This window comes from Hevea brasiliensis, chromosome 6, assembly GCF_030052815.1.
Source record: "Hevea brasiliensis isolate MT/VB/25A 57/8 chromosome 6, ASM3005281v1, whole genome shotgun sequence".
NCBI lineage: Eukaryota > Viridiplantae > Streptophyta > Magnoliopsida > Malpighiales > Euphorbiaceae > Hevea > Hevea brasiliensis.
Window position 1 is genome coordinate 28,292,145 of NC_079498.1, and position 16,869 is coordinate 28,309,013.

The 16,869-nt window shown below is 28.4% G+C and overlaps 1 protein-coding gene and 1 long non-coding RNA gene across 2 annotated transcripts; one reads left to right on the top strand and one right to left on the bottom strand.

The window, feature by feature from the left end:
* Positions 1-1,762: 1,762 nt before the first annotated feature.
* LOC110657017 (protein farnesyltransferase/geranylgeranyltransferase type-1 subunit alpha) lies at positions 1,763-5,017 on the bottom strand. Its single transcript, XM_058148528.1, has 5 exons — positions 4,698-5,017; positions 4,495-4,604; positions 2,940-3,060; positions 2,694-2,789; positions 1,763-2,422 (listed from the first exon to the last, which is right to left on the bottom strand). The coding sequence occupies exons 1-5, from the start codon at positions 4,938-4,940 to the stop codon at positions 1,991-1,993; spliced, it is 1,002 nt and encodes a 333-aa protein (XP_058004511.1). The 5' UTR covers positions 4,941-5,017; the 3' UTR covers positions 1,763-1,990.
* A 6,579-nt stretch (positions 5,018-11,596) lies between these two features.
* On the top strand, positions 11,597-15,621 carry LOC131180970 (uncharacterized). Its single transcript, XR_009149618.1, has 3 exons — positions 11,597-11,852; positions 12,267-12,839; positions 15,131-15,621. It is a non-coding gene; the product is annotated as an uncharacterized LOC131180970 (long non-coding RNA).
* The last annotated feature ends 1,248 nt before the right edge of the window (positions 15,622-16,869 follow it).

Sequence of the window (16,869 nt, forward strand, 5' to 3'; positions counted from 1 at the left end):
TTTGTGGAATATTGCAAAAGACAAACAATTCTTTACTTCTTATCCTAAAGAAAACTTGGCAAGTTCTAAATATTAGGTGATCAAAATATAATAATTTACTTCTTTTTTTTCCACAAATTAATAGAATGGGGTAGAATTTTTTTTCCCATGTTCAATAAGCTACTCGATAAGTCATTGATTTCACATCTCCATTTCTATTTAGTTTGAAAAAGTGTTTGATTTAGCTTATGTAAATAATGCTTATAAGTTAACTTAAACTTATAAGTATTTAAAATTTTAAGCAATTATATATTTTATTAAAAGTTTTTATAAATAACGGTTGATTTGTTTAGTAAAAAAAATAGATTATAAGTATATTTATGATTATAATGACTAAAATTGATATTAAATGGGATCGTTGATAAAATTTTAAAATTAAGTGAAATAATATGGTAAAATATTTAATAAAATTAATTTATAAGTATAAGGCTTATAAGCACTAAAATAAAAATTTACGCAGATTTATAATAAAAAAATTATATTAAATTTGAAAAAAAAAAGGATTAGGAAATGTTAATTATAGATTATAGGTTAACTTTTTTATTATAGAATATTAAATTTATATTTTCAGTATTCAATAAAAAGCAAACTGTGTGTGCAAAAGTAATAAGATATAATATATGATTTAAAGAAAGCCAATAAGGAAAATGTTGATATAGAAATTTTAAACAACATATATACTAACTTCATTTACAGCAGTAAAAAGCTTTCCAGATAATCAAGAGTTCTCATGAGATTACTTCTAACCAGAACATCATAAAAACTCAAGAATTAGAAAGAAAAGTTGTATTTTAGGGAATTGTCTCTAAAATTATTACATTTTAAATTTGGATTTTGGTCGAAACTCAATGAAAAAGAAAATCCAAAATTCAAAGTCATACATAATCCATTTTTATTTATATTTAAATAACTTCTTATTTAATTAAGGATTAACTTAATTATTACTTAACGTAATAACTTGATGGTTAACTTAGTGAGATGGCTTTATTCCACCTCGATTCGATTTCTCGCATTAGTTGAATGACTAAATATTGTCTCTACTTAAAAGTACAATAGTAAGAGATAACGAATTGTCCAATAACTTATCTCATTAGATGCCACCTTAGGTTCTTATCCAAATTCGTCCAAAAATCTCAAAACACGGCAAGGATGGAGTTTCGGGATGGGCCTGGGATTGGGCAAAGGTTGGGGAAAGAATAATAGGCAGGCTGGGCTTAATTCAGTTGGTTTGGTTAATTCGGATTTTTCGCTAAATTAACTGAATCAAATTGAATAACTAAAATTTTTTAAGTATAATATCTGAAATTAAACTGAAATATTAAAAAAGAGAACTGAAAATGTAAATTAAAACAATGCAATTCAGTTTTTTCAGTTATATCCGAAGTTTGCTGGTTCACCCCTATTCTTAAGGAATAGAGAGGCTGCTGCTTTCTTTGTTGAAAGCTTATCTTACCATAGCTCAAGATAGGATGAAACCTCATGTTGTTAGGCGTGCATCGTGGGAATCACAAATTGCAGCCGAGATTCAACAGTTGCATCTCCATGCTGGAGTGAGGTCGTGAGGACTTCTGTTTCTTGCTGCCATTTTCACCTCTCACATCTCCAGCCAAAATCTGCCCCGCAGAGTAGGAATCTTGCAGGAGCTATAGACATTTTATCACTTGGAATTGGTACAGATTCAAAGATGAACTTCAATGTCTACGCAACCTTAAGGACATAAAAATTAACAATAATAGTACAAGGTTTACTCAATTTTGAGGTGTCATGTCACAGTGAATTTGACTAGCAAGGAAATACATCCTCATATACTACAAGTTGAATTAAACTATAATTTTATAATAATACAAATTATAAGAAATCACTATTGAGAGCTATGTCTTCAACTCTGCAAATCTACTAGGGTAAAGAACCAACCCAAGAAGCCACAGATAATGCTCAACTCAGTAATTAGTTAGGCCGACACAGGCAGCTTGCTCTTGCGCGAAGTCCAGTAGTTAACTCTCATTGGATCCAGAGACTCCAAAACAGAACATACTGCTTTTGCCAAGTCAGTCTCCAGTGGCTCTGAGTTTGATATCCACAGAGCATCAACAGCATCTCTAAACTCTTGGTTTGCTTGAAAACCATGGCGGAGAAGATCCAAGAGCATGCTCAGAGCAAATACATGGTTGGTCTTGACATTTAAAACCTTCAAACATACAAAAGAGACTAGATGATCATTAATCCAAGATTGGGTGTCACCTTTGTAGAGGCCTCGAAGATATCTCCACGGGCTCTCATTCTCAGGGTTAGCTAAAATGGCCTCAACTGTATACTTTACTTCAGACTCTCTCACGACTTTTAGGCCTCCCAGCAAAGGAGATCGAGTTATAACAAAATATCTCTGTTACAAGACAATAATATATGCATAAATTTCGCAGCTAAAAGGAAATGAGAAGAAAATTTTGATGTAGAATCAAACATTTCCATAAAAGGTAATGTGAATGATAACACGAGTCATTCCTGAAACATTTTAGGTATGCAAAAGAAACCAATCATATGAGCGGAACATGATTGAGATGTTCTGTTTATGAGATTAAGCGGAAAACAGAACATCTTATTGTTGCGATAGTTTTAATATATAAATAGCATGTGCTAGAATATTTTATCTTTGCCTGATTCCAAGCAGAGTTGTTAAACACATCATCTTTAAGGAGCTGCCCACAAAAGTCAAGTTCATCTTCCCATCCTCCTAAAGCCTGCAATACCCACTGCACAGTGGGAGGGGAAAATGCAATAACTCATTTAAAATAATAACAGGAGATAAACCCAAAATAAAGAAATAAAAAAAGGAAAATCTCATACAAAAGAAGACGGTGACATGCATTCAGCATACAAGGGATAGTAGAAGAATAACAAACCTGCCTGTGGGACCACGCATTATAATTTTTAGCATCAAGGGAAAGAATCTTCTTGGTAAACTGAAGTTCCTTAGCAGTAGCATCAGTCCCTAACTTCTTAGCAATCCACCGCCTATGATGCCTGCAAAACATCTATCATTAGGACGAAAATTATCTTATTGGTAAGTTAATAATATTAATTGGAACATGTAAATTCAGAGATGCCCTAAAAGTTGGCTAAACTTGACTTTCAAATGCTATGACCTAAAATAAATACTGGAACGAAAATATGTGGGATTGCAACAAAATCCATTGATAATTAACCTACAGAAGAAAATTACCAGCCAATGTTCCCATTATCTACCCCTTCAATGAGTAGACTTTGGCATTTAATTTAAGGCATCATTCTTATACTCTTAACAGAATAATTATAGGAAACCTCACATTCATGCAATTGATTCTACATTCCTTAATGATGCTACTCGCCCCCAAATGACCTGACAGTATGTTACTCGCCCGCCCGAGCAACATGTCTGGGCAAGGGTTGGGTACCTGGGCACCCTTGTTGACAGGAAAACTAGCTCCTTTGCCTGGACAGGATTCTGAGATACTCACTTGACAGGGTTAGAATCCTAATCCAAGAGGGATTCTGACAATGGACATCCGAGATATTCAGAGACTAAGCCTATCTCAACTCAAACTCCTAATCCAAGTAGAAATCTAACCGACGCCTATATATATATATATATATATATATGGAAGCTGTCACGTACCACAATCGAATCATTCTCTATCATTCATTTAGTATTTCATCATTTTATTCCCATTAATGACTTAAGCATTTTAGAGTGGAGAAAGCGAATCTATATAGCCGACCCCAAATTTTTTGGATAAAGACTTAGTTGAGTTCAGTTGAGTTGAGTTACTGACTTAAGCATTGGGAGGTCGCCTAAACCAACCACCAGTGTTCTTGATTCTTGATGGTTTTGCAGATCTATACATGTAGAGATATCTTGTTGAGAATCAATAAGCAACATTAGCGTTTATTTCATGACTCTACAAAAGAAATACATAGAAGTTTCTAAAAGTCAAAACAAAAAATATGTTGACAGAAGCCTACTCACCCGTTGGTATTTGCGCATTGAACTGCAGTGAAAAACAGCAAGATGATGCATAAAAATGCAAATGCAACGCATCTACATATCACACACAATAAACACACACCCCACTCACATTGCTTAGCACTTAATAAGTTCCATTAGAGAATTAATACTCAAGTTCAGGATATCAGTTAGTAGCCCAAAAGGGTATAAACACAGATACGTAAGTATGCAATTTCACAATGTATTAACCCACCAGTCCCTAGAAGGAAGCTATTCAACTTCAAGACGTAATTGGAATCAAGTTGCTGCCCTTTCTAACAATATCAAACAAAAGTAGGAGCTTTCCGGATCCGTAATTTATATCATTAAAGATGCTCTTTTGATCCATCAAAAGAATTTCACTAATTTCAACCTCTTCTCTTCTCATTAATCAACATAAACAAACTTGCAATTATATAACAAAAACTCCTCACCATATCTGATAGTTTTTGGTGTTTTTCTTGGCAATCCCTTCAACATAATCCAGCTCTTCATACAGGTCTGTATTGAGTGCCTCAAGTACAAGACGCCTGAAATGCCAAACCTTCCCCCAAAAAGTGGTGGAATCGATTCAATTCAATTGAATGCTTGAACAGATAGATTGATAGATAAAAAAAAAAAAGGAACAGGGGTTTACAGTGTAATTGCCGGGATTGACGAGGATGGCTAGGTGGGTGAGTTGGAGGGCGCGAGGGGATCGCTCATCGGAGAGATAGATAGCGCGGAAGTAGTTCATAGTCTCCTCGAACTCTGGCTTGTAGGCGATGGGAACCACTGGATTGGGACCGTCGTCTTGGGGGACGGGAACGACGTCCGACCACTCTGGTCTCTGGCTCAGTGGCACAATCTCCTCCGGCCGCAGGTCTTCGCCGGAATCCATTGCTTGCTGCTTCTTCCACTCTACCTCTGTTCCAGATTAGGATTAAACTCCTTCTGGGAGGAAGAGAATAGTATGAAGTTTAGTTTTTTATTCCTAGTTTTTTAAAAATAAAATTTTTATTATTTTAATTTTAATTTTAATTTTATATATTATATATTATATTATTATTTTATATTTATTCTATATTTTATATTTATATTCTATATTAAATAATATTATTATTTATATTATATTTATATTTATTATTTCAAATGAATATCATTATCTAGTATAATATAAATTAAAATATAGAATTTAAATTAAATTTCACCTAGTTTGTGTTTGGTATAATTCAGAATTAAAATTTATTTATACTCATTTCCTATTCTATTCTTAATAGTAAAATAAAAAAATTATAATTTTTTACGTAATTAAAAAAAATCTTATAACATATAAATTAATTAATAATATAATAATAAATATAAAATTAATCCATATATCTCGTATTATATAAGATTTATATAACAACATAGTTTATTAATTATATTAATGATATTAATGAACTATTTATCTTATATAACATGTATTTATATCTTATTATGATATATACAAGCACAATGATTAATATCAAGTAGAATTAATATATAGCTAAACAAAAGATGGGGTAGACATGAGAGTATTTTAGTCCATAAAATATTGTTAAGCAAATTTTCTGAAATTCATTTCATATTTCACCAAATTTGATTGGTCTTAATTATAATAAATTCTTAGAATTGATTTTTTTTTTAAATCAAACACATAAATATATGAAATTCAATTAAATTTCATAAAATTGTGTTTTTGAATTAGACCAAACATGGTGTTAGAGTTATGAAGTAAGTTTTAAATTCATAGTTATGAAATTTAAATTATGTCATTTTCATTAGCTGTTACATAAAAAAAAAACTTAATTTTCATAAAAAATAAATTTAAATTATAAATAATTATATTTAACAAATATATTTTATATATTAATTATATTATAAATTTAAATAATATATTATTTTTAGAATATTTTTAAATAAAATAATAAATATTTATAATATAATAAAATATAATAACTAATATAAATATTTTTTTTATAAATGAGCTTGTTCACGAAATGAGTCGACTCTCAAGCATTAACGAGTCAAATATTACTAAGTTTGAACACGGCTCATTTTCTAAACAAGTCAAACTTTTATCAAGCCTATCTTTGAGCAACTCGTGAACAGTTTGGTTTATTTACTGCTCTAGGCACAATTATTGGGAATTCTGAATCAAACTAAAGAACCATATCAAAAAAAAAAAAAAAAATTGTTATTGTACGAACCAAACCGTATCAAATAAAACTTATATATACTATTTTGGTTCAGTTTTAGTTCTTCATCAAGAATTGAACCGAAATCAAACCAGAACCATACCGAATTGAAATCAAATCAAAAATTCAATTTTATACATATGTTTTTTAGATATTTTTATAATTTCATTAAAATTATATATTTATATGTAATTAAGATTGTAATATATATATATATATATATATATATATAACTTAATTTTTTTTTAATTATAAGTACATATAATTTAATATTATCTTTTATTTTTCTAATTTTAAAAATAAAATAATTTTAGTTTTAAATACATTAAATCATCTTATAATCTTTAATTATATGACTAAATCACATATTAGCCATATATTGTACTTTTTAATTCTTAATTATATATGTATTTTTTTAGTTAAAAACTACATAATTAAAAAATATGTAAAAGATAATATAATACTTTTATTAAGGAATATATTTTTGATATTAATATTATTATTTTAATATAAATGTTATTATTTTATTTTTGTTTTCATATTGGAAATTTAAAATTATATTTTCTATTTTAAAATGAACACAAGAGTGTTGAAATTTTAGATGTAAAAATCAAGATCTAAAATGAAATTAAAACTAAAATTGAAACCAAAATAAAACTAAAATCGGAATCATACAGAAATTGCTTAGAACTAAACTGAAATCAAAGTTTGGTTTCAAGTTTAGTTCTTAAAAGTTAAAGAACCAAAAGATTGATTCCAATCATAATTCTTAACTAGAATTGTGCTAGAATCGAAACTGAACACCTCTAATTTCTAGTGTGAAAACTCTTTCACTTCGAGAAGTGTTGAGTTGGTTGAAGGGGCAATGACTTTCGCAAGTTATAGTGGAAACTGATTCCTCTGTTATAGCTATTGTGGTTAATCGAGCTTCAATAGATTTATCATATTTTGGTTTGATTATTAATGATCATAGAGCTCTAATCAAGGAGCTTCCTAATGTTTCAGTTTGTTCCATTAGAAGATTAGCAAGCTAGTTGATTCATTTGTCTTCTTCTCTTTTCCTTTTATTTAATTTCCTTAATTAAAAATTAAGCTTCCAAGTGTTAGTTTCTCATTTAACCATTAAATGAGTTTTCAACCTCTTATTGGATCCAGAACACTTATCATACTTAAATACTAATCAAGAAAATTAAACATAATTAATTAGTATTCTAAATACTAATTAACTAATTAATTAACCATTAATTAATTATAATTTTCCTCCCATTTTTGACCAAGTCAAATGGTCAAACTGTCAAAATTTGACAAGTCAAACTTATGTAAAATTTTGACCAAGTTCATAATCTTTTTTTTCCTTTAAACTTAATCCTTCAAGTTTACATTTAAACACTTTAAATATTAACTTGAATACTTCCATAAGTAAATTTAGTTTCAAGTCATGTTAGGGACTTTGTAATCTAATTACAAACTAAATTTATTAATTTAATTAATTAATTAAATTATTTAATTAATTAATCAAATTAATCTTACTTTAATCAAGTTGCTCTTATGTGTGTGACTTACTAGGTTTATTACTAATTAGCAATAAAAAAAATATTAACTCCTTAATATTATTGGAACCATTCCAAACTCAAATAAAATTTCCTTTTCATTTAAGTTTTCATAAGTCATAGTTGACATCTAGCATAATGTGCTATGACCACCCAATTAGTTCTGAATTAATTCCCCAATTCATGAACTTTGATTATACGTACTATACACTAAAATCTCTCCGTTATAAAATCTCAATTTTAGCTAGAGTCATAGTTAATATCAAACTCTTTTGTTTCAAATCATATGTTCTCTTTTAATTTTTGATTAATAAGACTTTTCTGTCAAAAACTCTTTTCTGACTAAGTCTATCTATTTTGGTCAGGAATTTGAATTCATCAAGAACAATTAAATGAACGTAGGATTTTATCCTTATTTACTTAGAATAATGGATCCCATTTTGACTAACACCTATCTCCATGCATAGCTAGTTAGACCCAACACATGCTCATATGCTCATACATAGTACAAGTATAAAAGTAGTATCAAAATCAAACCACCTATATATAAAATAATTGTGTTATCTCAGTTTAAGAGATTATATGCACTATTATGATCTAAATGACTTTGTATTGACAAGAGTAAACTCCATGTGTAAGTCATCTTATGTCACTGGTCTGGCCAACTTATCCTATAAGTGCCCACCATATTTGTCTTATGGCATGAGACTCACTATTCTATCCCATTAGTATCTTATACTAATCTATGGAAATAAATATAAATGACAATCTTTTCATATAAGTCATGCCCAATGAAGTATCATAGATTGTGAACCGAATTCATAATATCTTGTACTAGAATATTTTGTCACTCATATTATTAACAACTTAAAAATAGAACATTTAATAAGATATTAATGAACCTTTTCCAATTAAATTCCAACCATTTGAATATAAATAAAAATAATATTTGCTATTTAATAGGAATAAATGTTTACAGTACACAACACAAAGGCATTGCTCTAGGGCATACTACTAACACTAGTCTGTTCATGTTCTTGTTAGGATAGTTTTTTTTTATTGGGTAATTATCACATGCAGTCACTAAAATTTATGAGTTTTTTATAAAAGTCATTAAATTTTAATTTTTTTTACAAAACTTCTTGAACTTCAATTTAATTTCATAAAAGTTACTGTAACTGAAAATTAAATATTTTAAGGTTAATTTATTAACCTGTCAACTATTTTACAAAATAAAATTATTTAACTAGTGATTGTTGATGGAGAAGAAATAGAAAAAAGAGAGGGATTTGATAACGAGAGAGGTAGTTTGTTACATTTTATGTATCATAATTTATTTTTAAGAAACTAATAAAATAAAATAATTTTATTTATAAAATATTTGACAAGTCAGTAGGTTAATATAAAAACTTTTATTTTTCGATTACACTGTCTTTTATAAAATAAATTTAAGTTCAATAAGTTTTATAACAAAAAATTAAAATTTAATAACCTTTATAAAAATACATATAAAATGGAATGATCATGTATAAGGTGGAGTGGGTTTAACGTCATTCACTATTCCTTGGTGACAGGTGAGAAATTAATAATAATAATAATAATAATAATAATTTTTATATTTTTTAAAATATTTTGTAATTTAATCGATATAAGGTGAAAATCATAATATAGTCCATTTACTTTTATAAGAAATAAATTAGTTTATAAAATATGTTTCTATTAATAAAATCGTCATTCTATTAAAATTAATTATTAGTCAGCAATAATTAAAATAATTAATCAAATTCAAGGCACTTAATTATTATAAATATTAAAATTATAATGACTAAATTGTTAAAATGAAATGTAATGCACTGAACTATTATAATTTTTCAATTTATTAGTAGTGAATTTTAATAGAATTATTTTGCTAATAAAAATGTATTATAATTATAAATGTTAAAATTACAATGAATAAATCATTACAGAAAATAAAATATAATGCACTAAATTATTATAATTTTTGTGAATTTTAATAAAAAATTTTAAAAAAAAAAAAAAATTTTATTTTAAATTTTTTCATAAAAAAAAAAAAAAAAAAAAACTGACTTTTTTTTTTTTTTATTTTAAAAAAAAAAAAAAAAAAAATCTAAAAATTTGTTAAGTAATTTTTTATTTTTTTTTTTTTTTTAATATATCTCAACTTTTATATTTTAATAAAAAATTCCCCCATTTTTAAAAAAATAGCAGTAAAATGTAAATTTTAAAATGTTAAACCAATTATTTGAATTCCTTTTCTTATACACAATAAAATGGATTAACTATAAATGATATTTTTTTTTCTTCTTTTTGTTAATAAAATTTAAATTTCTCAAATTAATTTTGTGATTTGTCCATCGTTATTTCCAAACTTAGAAATTAGGATGTGTGATCCAAAATTAAACCATTTAAATATAATTATTAATTAATGAAAAGATTTAATTTTTTTTTTGTTATTTTAAAAAATTAAATTGTAAATTATTTTAATACATAAAATAATTGTGCTTAAAAAAGTGTAAATATTGGCAGCACTGTGCATAGTTCAATAATAATTACATATAAGTTGAATTTGGGAGATCCGATTCGAACCCTTCCTTTCCATAATAATAATAATAATAATAATAATAATAATAATAATAATAATAAGAGAAGTATAGGCAGTTTCAACCAATATATATATATAGGCATTTATATTCTGTTTGAGTAAAGTAAGATTTTTTTTAAATAAAATTATTTAAAATAAAATTATTCTTTTATAATTTCTAAATTTTTATAATTTTGTAATGTTCGAGAGAAATCTTCTTAAATTGTCAATTGTGTGTAGAAAAAGAAGAAAATGGAAAATGTGAAAAATTATCATATTATATATAATATTAAAAATATTGAAAAGAAACATTAAAATAGGAAATATAAAAAAAAAGCACAAATATTTGCATTTTAGTTGTGGGAAAATTGTTAAAAGTTTTTGCTAAAATATATATTTAATAGGGTGTGGTTATTAATAATCTAAATTTGTAAATGAAATTCATTTATATTTTATTTTAATTGATGAAATGGTCACACTTTAATATGATTAATGAAAAAAATATATAATTTAATCATTTAATTGAATAAATAGATAGAAAGTTATGTATTTAAAGAATTAGTCGAGAATACTTTTAATTATAAATATTAATAAAATAAAATAATATATTTTAAAGAGAAATTATAATTTGATTTTTTAATTTTTCTCTATATTATATTTTAGTCCTTAAATTTTGATAAATTAATTATTTAATTTATAAATTTTACATTATATTATATTTTAATTTTTAAATTTTAAAAAATAAATTATTTAATCTTTTTAATTTTAACATATAGAATAATTTAGTCCTTATGATTTTAATGTTTATAATAATTTTAACTATTAATAAAAAGACTAAATTAATCTATATATTAAAATTATAATGATTAAAATATAATATAATGTAAAATTTAGTGATTAAATAATTAATTTTTAAAATTTTAAAAATTAAAATATAATATAATATAAAATTTAAAAATTAAATAATTAATTTTTTAAGATTCAGATATTAAAATATAATATAGAATAAAATCCATATTGAAATTGTAAACTTTCTTATACTAAAATGTAAAACAACTTTATATTTTAATAACTTATTAATTATTTATTAATTAGGAGTTTTTAAAGGAGATTTTTTTTATATAAATTAAATAATTGATTCTTAATCAATGCAATATGGACAATCCTTAGAACGCCCATCAATTTTTATTGCCGAATCTTCCGTTTTTCCTAGAAAAATTATTGGTGCAACTGTTTTATGCATAACGGATAGATTTAACGGTTATTCGTTGTATTTTAAAATTTCTGCTGTGTCCATGGTTCCTTTGTTTTGGGCTTCATAGCTAACAGCTGCTAGTCCGCCCATCTTTCAGGCGAGAAGATTCAGTATAGAAGAGGGAAAATGACGGTAGCAGCAGGGATCGGATACGCTCCGCTTGCTTGATCCTCACCGTTCTCTCCAGGTTCATACACTACTAACCCACCACCTGATTTCACTTTAATAATGTCTCTTCTTTCATTTCTTTTCTCATCAACATTCCCTAGAAAAAGTTGTAAAATTGAAAAGAAAATTGAAGAAAAGAAAAGCTTTTTCTGTTGCTTTGTTACATTGTATTTTGGGATAATTCAAACTTTTAAAAGAGGATTGAATTTTTAGTTGCTCGGGTTTTCTGATTCTTATGGTGCATGTCCACTCAAGTTTATGGATATAGACTACCAGTATGTAATGCAGCTAACTTAAAGGTGGCAATTTTAGTGAGGATTTTATTTTCTCTTAAATAGAAACCGAAATGGGCATTGTTTTAATTTCCTTTTTTTATTTGATTTCAATCTGTTTTTGCTGGCCTCTCATGGGTTTCTGCAATCAATTCATGTAGTACGCTGTTATGGCTGTAAGTCTCATTGTGCTATCGGGAGTTTGGACTTTGGAGGGCCTTTCTTCCTCTAAAATTAATAGCATTTCCAGGAAGGGCTTCGGGTTCTGTTTTGGAAAGTTTACAAGTAATTTCACGCTTTATATCCTTGTAGTTTTTCTTAGTCTGGTTTTTGTTGGCATTAAATGTAACTTGGGCTTAATGTGCATTTAAGCACATTCATTCCTTGGAGCATTAGTTTGGCATTAGCATAGTGGAAGCACCTTTTTAATGGAATGTGATCCATGTGCTTGTTAATTGTATGTTATGTTCACAATTGAGGCTATATCCCTGATGAAAACATGTGCTTTTAGTGAAATTTTCATATTTACTGCGAGATTTTGTATTCCTATGATGGATAAGATTGGACTTTGAAGTTACTTGGCTCTGCAAGTAAAATTCATTATTTGGATTTAATTGAGAGATCTTGTTGACCATTCTTTAATAAAATAAAGTGAATATGGGGCAAGAAAGAATATACAGTTGTTCAAGGCTTATCATGAACATTTCACAAAATTTGCAAGCTTGAAAGAATCTGTAAGTACAAACGCCTGCAGCTGCTAGTTATATATCTGTTGAAATTTTGTCAATATTTTCCATTTTCTTGCAATTGGCATAGTTATATTCAGGTGGTTAAGCTTCCCTCCACCCCTTTCATGTTGCAAAACATGAACACTCACTTTTTTACCTTCTTTAATTTTTAACCTTAATATATGGTGTCTATGATGGATATACATATGGATATTGGGTAAATATGTGGTGAAGAACTTATTTTTTAGAATCCTCCATAGATACTGAAGTCTGTGATATCCTTTACATAATTTTCTTTTGGCTTTTGTAACATCTTTTTGTTGGGGACTTATAATAAGTGGTTGGAACAGATTCTTTTGCTGATAGGGTCTCCAAACCACGCTTATTTCTGACAGATAAGATGCTGATTGCTCTAGTTAAGATTTGAAGAGCTATCAAATTTGCTTTTATAATGCCAATTGAGATAGCCTTGTAACTTCCCTTCAAAATTGCAACTTTGAACTCCCTTTTTTCCACTTAGCCTGTGAAAAGGACGAATGTGAACTCTTAAGTTGATGATGTTTGCTGTTACATATATTTGAGAGTGCAAATTGTTTAGGTTCAATCATATGAATTGGAAAAGGAAAAAAGAGGTAAAAGCCTCTAATTAAAAGTATGGCTTTCTTCAAATCTGGGTTTATTTGCATCATCATCTACAGTAGGGTAGTTCCTCAACCATATGTCTTGTCTTTAGCTGATCCCACAAATGGTTCCTACAATATGAGCGGGAGTCTCAATTGATCTATCATAACAGAACTTTAGATTTCATTGACCGACCTGTTCTAAATAGAATTTGACTTAATGTTCATTAAAACTACTGAGCTTTTGTTGGGCCAGGATTTACCAATCCTGATATCATGGTGAATTTCAACTTACAGTGTACACTCGTAAAATCATATAGCGAGTTGGATGAGGACCAAACTAAGAGTTGGGAATAATCTCATACTATTATGGTCTATAAGTACAGGGTGCGGTGCTTTTTATGAGAAAGTACAAGTTAAAAAACTATCATTTTGCCTTTTCTGTTTCTAAATCTTTTCTTGATAATTTGCTGTTGTGTTGATTTTCTCTAATTGGTGGCAAAAGCATAAAGCTCTCCCTTCTTTGCATATTCATTCCATTTATCATGTATAAATTTTGTCCTGATTTGTATTTGATAGGTGCTTAGCAAGCTGAAAATGGAAAGCAAATAATTTCTAAACAGCAATACTTAAGCACCAATGATGTTATATGTTGCATAGGCTTGGCAATCCAGCCAATGGACCTTAACATTGGAAAGTCTGAAACTTTGAATCATTAAAGTTGGATGTTGGAATGTGATTGTCGTAGGCTGCTGTTTTCACTTCAGAAGTTCTTTAAAAATTTGTGGGGATTTATGGAATTCAAAAACCTAAAGTATTGTTATTAGTGCTATTTAACTAATTTTAAGATGATTTAATTCAGGTTTGGCTTCCCATGATTGATACATGTGCTTTTTTTTCAACAAGAAAGAGATTGTTATGTTACGAAGCAGCTCAAATGATACATAAAAACAGACTGACTAGGAAGACAACACAATATATATGCAGATGTTGATATGGTTTGCATGTGCATGTTCATGTGTGAAATTATTTCCCTTCTTTAGATAGATCTGCCTTCATTTGGTTGAGGATCAGAAATTCAGGGTGTGTAATAAATAAATAAATAAATAAATAATAATAATAAAATAGTTTGAAAAGGGGAAGTGAACCTCAAATACATTAATTGGAGACTTGCAGGTTGGTACTGCAATTCTATAAACTATGGTAAAGTGCAGGGGCAGGTACTGACTAGGAAGACAACACAATATATATGCCGATGTTGATATGGTTTGCATGTGCATGTTCATGTGTGAAATTATTTCCCTTCTTTAGATAGATCTGCCTTCATTTGGTTGAGGATCAGAAATTCAGGGTGTGTAATAAATAAATAAATAATAATAATAATAATAAAATAGTTTGAAAAGGGGAAGTGAACCTCAAGTACATTAATTGGAGACTGCAATTCTGTAAACTATGGTGAAGTGCAGGTTGGTACTGCAATTCTATAAACTATGGTGAAGTGCAGGGGCAGGTAAGAGAGAGAGAGAGAGAGAGAGAGAGATAGTGAACAGTCATATAGGTGACCTTTTATTGTTATCTTATTCTAAAATATTCATTTCAATTGGAAGATTGCTTATGATATTTATCATGCAATTTGATTACTGCTCATTTTTGCAATTCTTGTCTTAATCTTTGTAGACACTGGCCAATTTAGCATCTGGGGGTTGCATTGTTGGGATTCCTCTTCTCTATCTTGTGACAATATTGACGTTATTGCGTTGTGGTAAAATGATACAGAGAAGAACACAGAAAGTCAAAGCACACAGAGTGGGTGATTCATAGTGAATAAATTTTTGTAGTCTTATCATCTTTATTCCTGGTAGTAGCTGCGGAAATGTACAAGGAAAAGCACCGAAGATTATTATTTTGCAGATTGAAGAAGTATTTTGTCCATGTAGTACCCCACAGGATCCAAGTATGTACATTATTTTATAGTTTTATCATCACAAATTGCAGAAGCTCCAAAGACTCATTCAAAGATGCTTTTTTGTAATAGGTCTGAAATATTAAATTAAGTTGCCTATTTAATATGGCATGGCTCATAATTCAAGCTGACACAAGACCAACAGAGTCAGTGGGTACTAATTAATTGGAGCTAGACCAATTAAATAATTGCATATACAAATGGATGTTATTTATGGGACAGTTATTGATATTTAACGTTATGTGAGGTTATGGGTGGTTACAGATGGTTATGGATAGTGGAGTAGTGAAGAGAAAAATGTCCAAGTAGTGGAGAAAGTGGGCATAGTTCTTCTCCTATAAATTGACGTGCTAGGCTTCATTCAACACACACAACCGATCAATCAACACCTGATAGCCATAATGTTTTAGCTTAATTTTTCTCTACTTCAGTCAATTTCTTTATATTTTCAAGCAATTTTTTACTTTTCGGTCTAGCATCAGATTCAATTCCAGTCTTTTATTTTTAATTCAAGCAAGGAATTTATTTTTTCTTTGCAAATATTTCAATTCCTGGAAGCAATCTTTTAAATTTTTAATGCAATTTACAGTTTTCTTGTCTATATTTCAATTCATGCGAATCTTCTTTTAGTTTTCAATACCAATTTATAATTTTTGTACAGAATTACATTTCAAGCAATCATTTCATTTAATTTTCAATGCTTAATTTACTTTTCCAGAAATACTTTAATTTTCTCAAATCAATCAATTTACTCTTCCTGCAAAACTCAATTTTCTTTTCTTACACAAATTTACATTTTCCAGTGACCAGTCCTTTAATTTTTCTGCAAAGCAATCAATTTACATTTTTAATGCACAAATTTACTTTTCCTCAAAGCTCCCAATTTACTTTTCAGTCAAGCTCTCAATTTACTTTTTTAACACAATATTTACCTTTTTCGCAATGATCAATTTACTTTTCAAACACAATTTTACTTTTCAATGCACAAGCCTCCTTTTAAGTTTTCTCAAGCAATCAAGTCATTCTCCACTTTCACAAAAGCTGAACCAGTAGAGATCCTAACAAAGCACATCCTAGAGGAGTTAGGGAACCCAATGGGACATTAGGTCCTTTCTTCCTTGCCAATTGCTCTATTTAAAAGTCAAATCGGTGTACATTTATCTCACATTTGGATCATACGCATCCTTAGAATGCTCGAAATTTAATTCATACGTGAGGAAAGGCTATACGTGTTTTTGACATGTGTAAATTGAGTAAAATCAATTTCACACTGAAATAACAATTTGGTATGCCTAATGGGACAACTTTTATACTTTAGTGTCAACATCATAGACTTTACACCATTGTTCTTAGCCAAAACGCTGCAAACAACAATTTAGCATGTCTAGTGGGACACCATCTCTCATCACTTTTCTTTCCCATTCTCAATCAAAGATCATAGTTTGCACATAAG

Excerpts from the sequence above, each read along its gene's own strand:
- LOC110657017 (XM_058148528.1), bottom strand. The coding sequence starts at position 4,940 with ATGGATTCCGGCGAAGACCTGCGGCCGGAGGAGATTGTGCCACTGAGC. Across the intron at positions 4,605-4,697 it reads TCAATCCCGGCAATTACACT|GTTTGGCATTTCAGGCGTCT; the intron begins GTAAACCCCTGT and ends TTTTGGGGGAAG. Across the intron at positions 2,790-2,939 it reads ATGCGTGGTCCCACAGGCAG|TGGGTATTGCAGGCTTTAGG; the intron begins GTTTGTTATTCT and ends CCCACTGTGCAG.